This window comes from Aristolochia californica, unplaced genomic scaffold (genome assembly GCF_029961685.1).
Source record: "Aristolochia californica isolate CCGP_79_NKW_82.1479 unplaced genomic scaffold, dmAriCali1.0.hap1 SCAF_11, whole genome shotgun sequence".
Classification (NCBI taxonomy): Eukaryota; Viridiplantae; Streptophyta; class Magnoliopsida; order Piperales; family Aristolochiaceae; genus Aristolochia; species Aristolochia californica.
Window position 1 is genome coordinate 25121738 of NW_027181782.1, and position 10259 is coordinate 25131996.

The window sequence follows — 10259 nt, forward strand, 5'->3', positions numbered from 1 at the left end:
TAGCAATCCATTGGGGGGAATTAATCAATTACAAACAAACTGGATCACTAGAGGTGTACCAAAAGACCTTCCAGGAGAGGTTAGCCCGAGCAAACCAATTTGTCAGTCACACATAGTATGTTCATATTTTTACTACGGGTTTGACAAAAGCTCTGAGACTGGAAGTTGAATTACATGGTCCTACAGATTTGGACCATGCCATGAATTTAGCCAGGGCAATTGAGCACAAGCAGCGTGTTCTAAAGGAGTCACTGGTCAGAAAACCAGCTTGGCCAGGAAGGCACAATGCCTTAGCGCCAACCCCTTACTATGGACCTCCACGGTCTAGAGATAGTGCAGCCCCACGCCCAGACATCTCTAATTCGGCTCCACCTGCTCCTTACTTCAAAAAACTCACCAGACAGGAAATGGATCAGAGAAAGGCCAATGGCCTCTGTTTTAACTGTGATGAACAATATGTCATTGGTCACCACTGCAAACGATTATTCAGTATATGTTTGTGGGAGGATGGAGACGACATACTACCTGAGGAGGTGTTAAGCACCTAGCCAATACAACCCAAAAGACCAGCCTGTTAGGAGTGGAAGACATAGGTACTTAACCCAGGACCATAACATCACACCCCACCTTCACGAGCCGACGACCACTGCAGCGCAACGACACTGGTCCAACTGTAGCATCGCAACAACGGCACGACCTACCAGTATTTTAATCTAACTTTTGTACGAGATGCAGCGGCACTGGCCCAACCTCAGCATCGCAAAAACGGTGCGACCTACTAGTAATTAAATCTAGCCTCTGCACTGTTGCCAGGATTCGAACTCGTGACCGAGCTCTAGCTCTGATACCAAATGTTAAGCACCTAGCCAATACTACCCAAAAGACCGGCCTGTTAGGAGCGGAAGACATAGGTACTTAACCCAGGACCATAACAGGAGGAGATTGTGGAAACAGACCAAGAGGGTCCAAAGATTTCCCTTCATGCCATGACTGGTCTACGCAGTTCAAACACAATGCAGGTTAAAGCCCAGTTACATCATCTACAGTTACTGGCTTTAGTTGACTCGGGCAGTACACATAATTTCATTAGTTAGTCGGAGGTAGAACAACTTGTGTTAGTAGTCCAGCAACAGACTTGTCTTTCTGTATCTGTAGCCAATGGAGCTAAAATTACTAGTGTGGGCATATCTCCAGCCACACACTTTGATACTGAGGGACATGCATTTATTGCAGATTTTTTGGTGATTCCACTGTCAGGATTCGATTTGGTACTAGGAATTAAGTGGCTACAATTGTTGGGGCCAATACTATGGGATTTCCAAGCTCTAACCATGTCTTTTACAGAGGACCAACATCAGATTATATTGCATGGCACACAAGCACCAGTGCCCTGCGCACTACAAGTTGTCCAGGTCTAGTCCATAGCCACATGTAAGTTATCTCACTTACTTACAGAATTTGAAGATATCTTTCAGGACCCTATTGCTTTACCACCAATTAGGCACTGTGATCACCGTATCCGTTTGAAAACGGGTACTGAGCCTGTAGTGGTGCATCCGTATCATTCCCCCCACTTACAGAAGGATGAGATTGAAAGGCAGTGCCAGAAGATGCTAGCATAGGGTATTATTCAGCCCATCAAGTCTCCTTTTTCCTCACCAGTATTACTGGTCCGCAAGCATGATAAGTCATGGAGGTTTTGTGTGGAGTACCAGAAACTCAACGCCCATACTATTAAAGATAAATTTCCTATCCCAGTAGTGGACGAGCTGCTAGACGAGCTAATGGAGCTACTATTTTTACTAAACTCGATTTGAAATCTGGCTATCATCAAATCCGAGTTCATCCATCAGATGTAGAGAAAACAGCGTTCCGGATGCATCACGGCCATTTCGAGTTCCTCGTAATGCCATTTGGTCTCTCAAATGTGCCTTCCACCTTCGAGGCCCTCATGAATGAGGTATTTTTCTCTCTCTTGAGAAAATACGTATTGGTATTTTTCGACGATATTTTGGTCTATAGCAACAGTTGGGAAGAGCATCTTCAGCACCTTCACTAGGTATTTTCTCTTATACGTTCACATCATTTGGTTTTAAATCGGTCCAAATGTTCTATGGGCACGTCAGAAATGGCATACTTGGGCCACATTATTTCACCAGCGGCAGTGAAAGTAGACCAGAGTAAAATATAGGCGGTCACAGATTGGCCTATTCCTACATCCATTATAGCCTTAAGAGGATTTTTGGGCCTAGCTGGGTATTATAGAAAATTTATTCGTAGCTATGGCCAGATTGCAGCTCCGCTCAACAACCTCCTCAAGAAAAATGCCTTTACCTGGTCAGAGACAGCGGCTCATTCCTTTAAGTAGTTGAAAGACGCCTTATCATCAACCCCAGTTTTGCAGCTACCCGACTTTGATGAGTCCTTTATAGTGGAATGTGATGCTTCGGGGGGTGGTATTGGTGTAGTGTTACACCAATAGGGCCACCCGATTGCTTATTTTAGCCGCCAACTTGGACAACACCACCACAAGTTAGCAGCTTATGAGAGGGAATTGATCGGATTGGCGAAAGCTATACAGCATTGGTGCCCTTATCTCTAGGGACATTCATTTTTTATTCGCACTGATCATTGCAGCCTCAAGTATTTGCTTGAGTAGTACCTCACTCCTTCACCACAACAGCATTGGTTAAGTAAACTTATGGGGTTTGACTTTTCTGTCGAGTATAAATCGGGAAGTTTGAATGTAGGGGCATATGCATTATCTCGCCGGGACATTCCAGAGCCGCAATTAAATGCCATCAGTCAGCCCAAAGCACTCTTGTTGGATTCTATAAGGGAAGAGGCACAACAGTACCCAAAAATTATAGCTTTATGTCATGACATCCAGCAGGGGACAGTGACAAACAATTGGATGGTTAAGGACAATCTGGTCCTCTACAAAAACAGAATTTTTCTACACCACACATCCCCTCTGATTCACAATATTTTAGCCTCCTTCCATGACAGTACACATGAGGGCCGACAAAAAACATATTTTCGGATCAGTAGGGAATTTTATTGGAGGGGCATGAAGCGCAGTATAGCCGATTATGTGGTGGCTTGTCAGACTTGTCAACGGAATAAAGCTGAAACATTAAGTCCAGCTGGGTTGCTCCAACCACTTCAGCTACTGTCACAGGTCTGGTCTGATATTTCTATGGACTTCATAGATGGACTTCCTTCTTCATCGGGCAAATCCGTTATCTTTGGAGTGGTGGATCGTTTCTCAAAGTATGGGCACTTCATCCCTCTGGCGCATCCTTACACTGCAGCTCAGGTCACTCAGCTCTTTATAGATAACATTGTCTGCTTACTTGGGATGCCTAATTCCATTACCAATGATAGGGATGCAATCTTTATAAGTACTTTCTGGAAAGAACTCTTCAAGTTGCAGGGCACAATGTTAGCCTTTTCTTCAGCCTAACATCCGCAGACTGATGGTCAGACAGAGGTCGCCAACAGAACAATTGAAATGTATCTTCGCTGTTTCGTGGGGGACTCACCTAAGAGGTGGGTTCAGTGGCTCCCCTGGGCTGAATTCTGTTACAACACCTCCTACCACAGCGCACTCGGCACAACCCCATTCAAGGTGGTATATGGTAGAGAACCGCCCAGCCTTTTATCATATGAACTAGGGGCCTCTAAAGTCGCCACTTTGGACCAAGCATTAGCCGCAAGAGACACATTCATCACTGAGGTGCGCACTCATCTCCAGGAGGCACATCATTCTATGAAAATATATTATGACAAGAAGCACCGGGAAGTCTTCTTTTCTCTAGGAGATTATGTTTGGTTGCGTCTCCAACACTACAGGCAGCTGTGGCTGACAGCCTCCAAACGCCTCAAGCTCTCTCCGAAATATTATGGTCCCTTTCAGGTTATGGACCGCATTGGGACAGTGGCCTACCGATTGCAGCTTCCGCCAGAGGCCAGGATTCACAACGTCTTTCATGTCTCACAACTAAAGGCCTTCCAAGGTGATTCGCCTTTGCTGCACACACCGCTACCCCCACTACACGAGGGACGTGTCCTTTCTACGCCAGCACAGGTATTAAAGGCTCCCCGCATTCAGGGTGATTGGGAGATCCTAGTGCAATGGGCAGATGCTGACCCCAGTGACACGACATGGGAGCCATTAGCACCGTTTCGCACCCTCTACCCATACTTCGAGCTTGAGGACAAACTCTTTCTCCAGGAGGGGGTGATGTTATGGAATCCATGGCATCACGAGTTATCCATAGGCATAGGAATTAAATTATGTCAATTTACTTTTCATGTAATTTCAATTCGGTTGGTTTACTTTGGGTTGGTTCAGTTGTAATGTGGCGTTACAGTCCTGGATTCACAAATCTCATGCCGAGTTACTTGATCTATAGCTAGGGACCATAACAATTACCTAGTTTGGAGATGGCTGACCACAGGGCAAAGAACTTATGTTACAACTATGATGAACCATACAGGGCAGGACATCAGGGTAAAAGGTTGTTTTGGTAAGAAGTCGATGAAATCACAGAATCACAACAGATTTATGATCCTACTGAGGAAGATGCACAAGAAATTTCTCTGCCTTCCATTACCGGCCAGAACAACAACTATTTCTGTTGCCAATGGAGAAAAAATTCCTAGCTACGACATCAACAAAGAAGTAAAATTCTCAATTGGTATGACTTTCTTTCATTCAGATTTTTTTGTCATACCTCTAGCTGGGTTCAATATGGTATTGGGTATTAAATGGTTGCATACCGTAGGCCCTATTTTATGGGATTTTACTGCTTTAACTATGAGTTTTGAAACAGGCGGACAACAAGTTCTATTACCAGGTAGTCACATGGATAAGCCACATCACATTTATATGCTTCGCACAGGACAAATCAGACAACACTATAGAACATTTCCTAGATGAATTCTCAGACTTTTTCAAAGAACCCTCCGGGCTGCCTCCCTTGAGGCACTGTGACCATCGGATATGTTTAAAACAGTGCTCAGAAGTGGTGGTAGTTCGACCTTATCGGTACCCACACCTCTAGAAAGATGAAATCGAAAGACAGTGCCAAGCCATGCTACAACAAGGCCTTATTCGTAGCAGCCATTCACCATTTTCATCACCAGTCCTCCTCGTTAAGAAACATGATGGTACATGGCGATTTTGTGTCGATTATCGGGATTTGAATGCACAAACTGTGAAAGACAAGTTTCCTATTCTTGTGGTGGAGGAGCTTCTAGATGAATTACATGGGTCATATATATTCACCAAATTGGATTTGCGCTCCAGATATCATCATGTTCGTATGCATCCAAACGACATCGAGAAAACTGCCTTCCACACTCATCATGACCATTTTGAATTTGTGGTCATGCCATTTGGGTTATCCAACTCACTCTCCACATTCCAGGTGTTAATGAACGAGGTATTCCGCAACTATCTTTGCAAATTTGTACTTGTTTTCTTTGATGACATACTCATTTACAGCCAGTCCAGAACTCAACATTTAGAGCATTTAAGATTGGTATTTCAACTATTAAGTGCACATCAATTATAATTAAAGAAATCTAAATGCTCATTTACGACATCACATGTGGCCAATTCTCGATCATATTATTTCCCATGATGGGGTCACGGTTCATTCCGACAAAATTCAAGCCATTGCCAATTGGCCGCAACCTATGGATACCTCTGCTTTGAGAGGGTTTTTGGGATTGGAAGGATATTATAGAAAATTTATCAAGAATTATAGACTGTTAGCAGCACCATTGACAAATCTCCTCAAGAAAAATTCTTTTATTTGGAATGATCAAGCAACACAGTCCTTCACAGATCTCAAATTAGCTCTTGCATCCACACCAGTTCTGCAACTTCCCAATTTTGAAGATTTGTTTGAGGTCGAGTGTGATGCATCATGTGGGGGCATTGGGGCTGTTCTACAGCAGTACTTTCACCCTATTGCATATTTTTGCAGACAGTTGGTTGTACATCAAGACAAATTGCCAGCATATGAACGCAAGTTAATCGGGTTGGCCAAAGTTGTTCAACATTGGAGAAAATACTTATGGGGTCGTGTATTTCTCATTCGTATTGATCATTACAGTCTGAAATATTTGCTGGAGCAATGCCTTTGTTACGGTCCCAAATCTGACACTGCTATTTGTAGGGAGGAAGAAGAGAAAGACGAAAATCAAGCTGAGTGGAAGCTTGAAAACCCTAGGTTCTTTGAGGAGAACACACACCCTTGAGCTCGTTGAGGAGAGCTCAAAAACCTTGTTTAATCTAAATCATTGTTTGTCTTTCTCATTACTCTTACCCTTTAAATAGGGTTCACTCTTACAAGGTTTAAGATAAAATATTTAAAAAGTACCCATGTAGATAAAATATTACAAAAGGCCCATGTAGTCTATTAATTCTTTAACTGAAATAAAATAAAGTAAATTTAAGAAAAACAATTAATTTAATAATGTTATTGCGTGCACATTTTCTACCTCTGCCGCATTGTTATGCACACAATAACATTATTATTTTAATTATTTTTCTTTAATTTAATTTACTTTATTTCAGTTTTAGGCCACATGGGTATTTTTGGAATATTTTATTTATAGGGGTATTTTTAGAATATTTTATTTACAGGGGTATTTTTTAAAATATTTTATATTAAACCCTATTTAAGGGGTAAGAGTAATGAGAAAGATAAGTATTGAGAATTAGGTTAAATCTAGTGTAAATAGGCTTAGAGTTCTACTCAACGAGCTCTATGGTTTTCAAGCTTCCTTTTAGCATGATCTTCTTTCTCCATGTCTCCCTACAATTCCACCATGTCTTTCTACAATTCCCCATGGCCAAACTGGAATGTTAACAACGAATATTTGTGTCAGATCCGGGACCGTAACAACTTGGTATCAGAGTAGGGTAACCCAGCAGAGATCAACACCCATGAAATGCTTGCAGCAATCCTCAAAGGCCAGGCAAAGGCAAAGGCAGAGAATGATAGAAAATTCGCTGCATTGGAGGAGAAGTTCAATCTCGTTATGGAGACCTTGAATAGAAGGATGGACAGCTTAATAACTGGTGTTATGACTGGAAGGAAGACAAATCCAGAACAAATAGGACAAGACCTCGATGTTGCCGTAGAAACGAAGGTCATACGACCTCAAATCTTCGAGCACGAACATTTCGTAGAACGAAAGACAGTTGACATTGTCTCGGATGAGCAGAAAGGCCAATGGCCAGGAACTCCAGCGACGGGCCAAACAAAATTGATTTCCGAATCAGGAAAATCAGACGAGAGGGACACTACAAATCAGAAATTGGACTCCAAACTTCCGAAATCTGACAGTAGAGACCCAGGTAATCCAAAATCGGAGGGGTTTCCTAGTAAAACTTCATCGGCGTTGGCCAAATTGGGAGAGATCTCAAATCCAAAATCACACCAACAAGGCTCACGACAAGCAAAACACCTTGCCGAACAGGAGAAGGTCATACTTCCGGCTACTGTTCCGACCAGGACAAAATCGGCAAAGCCCCAATGGGCTGCGATTCGCCATTGGAGAAGCAAGAGACTCCGTCGGCAAAATTTTTGCTCAAAATCCATCTCGGCAGCACAACGGCAAACGACCTTCCACAAAATTTGGGAAAGGGGGTTCTCCGGGGGGCTGAGAAACAGAGCTTAATAGGTTTCTGAGAGCCCTCTGTCTCGGAAACTCTCCAAGCGGCGAAGCCCCAACGGGCAGCGATTCGCCATAGGAGAAGCAGGAGACTCCGTTGGCAAAATTTCCATATTGTTCGGTGTCGTGAGGAAGAAAGACGACCGTCGCCCGCCTTAGTTGGTGTCGTGAGGGAAGGATCCGTTGGTGACAAGGTTTCCACAATTACCAACGACCACTCTATTCGGGATCGACAAAAGGATGCAGAAGGATTCCGATTAAATTTTCCTTAAGTTAGGAAACTTTAATCAGCGCAGTCAGCTGAGTCTCGCGTCGGACCAGGTTGACTGAACCGAGTCAACCCAAGCCAACTTGGACCGGGTCAACTCGGGTAAAAAAAAAAATCTTTCTTTGGGCGGATGCTCTCATTTTGTAGCCCAGAGGGCTGACACAGATACCGCGGGTTGACACTTGCAAATGGATGGCATCATTTGCACGGGCTAGCAGACCTTCTTCGAGCTTGAGGACAAACTCGTTCTTCCAAGGGGGTGGAATGTTATGCACACAATAACATTATTATTTTAATTGATTTTTTTAATTTACTTTATTTTATTTCAGTTTTGGGCCACATGGGTATTTTTGGAATATTTTATTTATAGGGGTATTTTTAGAATATTTTATTTATAGGGGTATTTTTAGAATATTTTATTTGTAGGGGTATTTTTGTAATATTTTATATTAAACAATAACAGGGTGAACCCTATTTAAGGGGTAAGAGTAATGAGTAAGACAAACATTGAGAATTAGGTTAAATCTAGTATACACAGGCTTAGAGTTCTCCACAACTAGCTTTGGGGATTTCAAGCTTCATTTTGGCTTGATCTTCGTTCTCCATGTCTTTCTACAATTCCCCATGGCCGAACCGGAAAGTCAGCAACGAATCTTTGTGTCAAATCTGGGACCGTAACAACTTCCATACACAGCGGCTCATGTCGCCCAGCTCTTCATGGATTATATTGTCAGATCACATGGTGTGCCTGCATCTATTACAAGTGACAGAGATGCCATCTTCACGAGTACTTTCTAGAAGGAGCTCTTCAAATTGCAAGGAACCAAGTTGGCCTTCTCTTCCACCTACCACCCGGAGGCCGATGGCCAGACCGAGGTAGTCAATCATACCATTGAGATGTTTCTCCGTTGTTTTGTGGGAGACTCGCCTAAACGGTGGGTTAGATGGTTGACATGGGCAGAATTCTGTTATAATACTTCCTACCACAGCGCACTGGGCACAACACCCTTCAAGGTCATGTATGGCAGAGATCCACCCCGGCTCTTATCGTATGAACCCAGCTCTTCCAAGCTGGCCACCCTTGACCAGGCTTTAGTAGAACAGGATACCATGCTCAGCCTGGTGTGCACTTATCTCCAAGACGCACAACAAGCAATGAAACTCTATTATGATAAACACCACCGTCACGTCGTATTTTCTCCACGGGATTATGTGTGGATTCGTCTTCAACATTGTCGGCAACTCTCCCTTACGACCTCCAAGTGTCACAAGTTGTCCCCTAAGTTTTATGGGCCCTTTCCATTGCTGGAAACCATTGGCACAGTCGCCTACCATTTGCAACTACCACCCGATGCTAAGCTCCATGATGACTTTCAGGTCTCTCAATTGAAGGCCTTCACTGGAGACTCTCCATTGCTCCACACACCCTTGCTGCTGCTGCAGGAGGGATGGGTGCTTTCCACTCCAGCTCAGGTGTTGCAGGCTCGCAAAATTCAGGGCGACTGGGAGATTTTAGTGCAGTGGGTGGATACTGACCCCATGGACACTACCTTGGAGCCCTTGGCGTCTTTTAAGGCTCTCTACCCCACTTTCGAGCTTGAGGACAAACTCTTTCTCTAGGAGGGGGTGATGTTGTAGACTCCATAGCATCTTGGGTAGTAAACAGACGTAATAATTAAATTATGGAATTTCATTTTATGTATGTTGGTTTGGTTTAATTGTAATTTTCATGAACTTGGTAACCCTCAGGTCGAGTTTGTACTTTACGTCCATATTCCTATTTTATAGGGAAAAAGGTCTTAATGAAAGCAAGCATTGAATCAATTAGAAAGTAGAGATCGGATTCTCCCTTCTGAGGTCCAGGTCGAGCCTCCTCCAAGGCTCAAATCGTTCTTCACCATTGCACGCACTAAACACAGGAAACTCATTCCCACGTCAAAAGCAAACATGGAGGAAAGAGGAGGAAGAAGGGTGACGAGATCCATGGCAAGGGAAGACCCTAACACGATGGTTATCCAACTCCAATTCCTATATCATAGAAGCCAACTTTTATAGATGCAACAACGTTGGCAATAGCCTGAAGGCCAAAAGAACATTGCCAGTTCACAATTTTGATAGGCACAGTTTCTGGAAAACCAGCATAGAAAGTTGCCATCCTGCATTCACTTGCCCTCTGAGAGCATGGAGCCAAAACAATCCCCTTCACAATATCCCCAACTGCACTGGGGTTTATTTTAGTTGTATCAATTACGATTTCAACCCAACACCCAACACTTGTCTAAATCCTTCTGAGCAC

General features: G+C 43.5%; 1 protein-coding gene across 1 annotated transcript; it reads left to right on the forward strand.

Moving 5' to 3' along the window:
• Positions 1-8980: 8980 nt before the first annotated feature.
• LOC137943670 (uncharacterized) lies at positions 8981-9583 on the forward strand. Its single transcript, XM_068789112.1, has one exon. It carries the CDS (start codon positions 8981-8983, stop codon positions 9581-9583), a length of 603 nt encoding a protein of 200 aa, XP_068645213.1.
• Positions 9584-10259: the final 676 nt, after the last annotated feature.

What these genes read in the sequence shown, in the direction of transcription:
- LOC137943670 (XM_068789112.1), top strand. Translation starts at nt 8,981, where the DNA reads ATGTATGGCAGAGATCCACCCCGGCTCTTATCGTATGAACCCAGCTCT.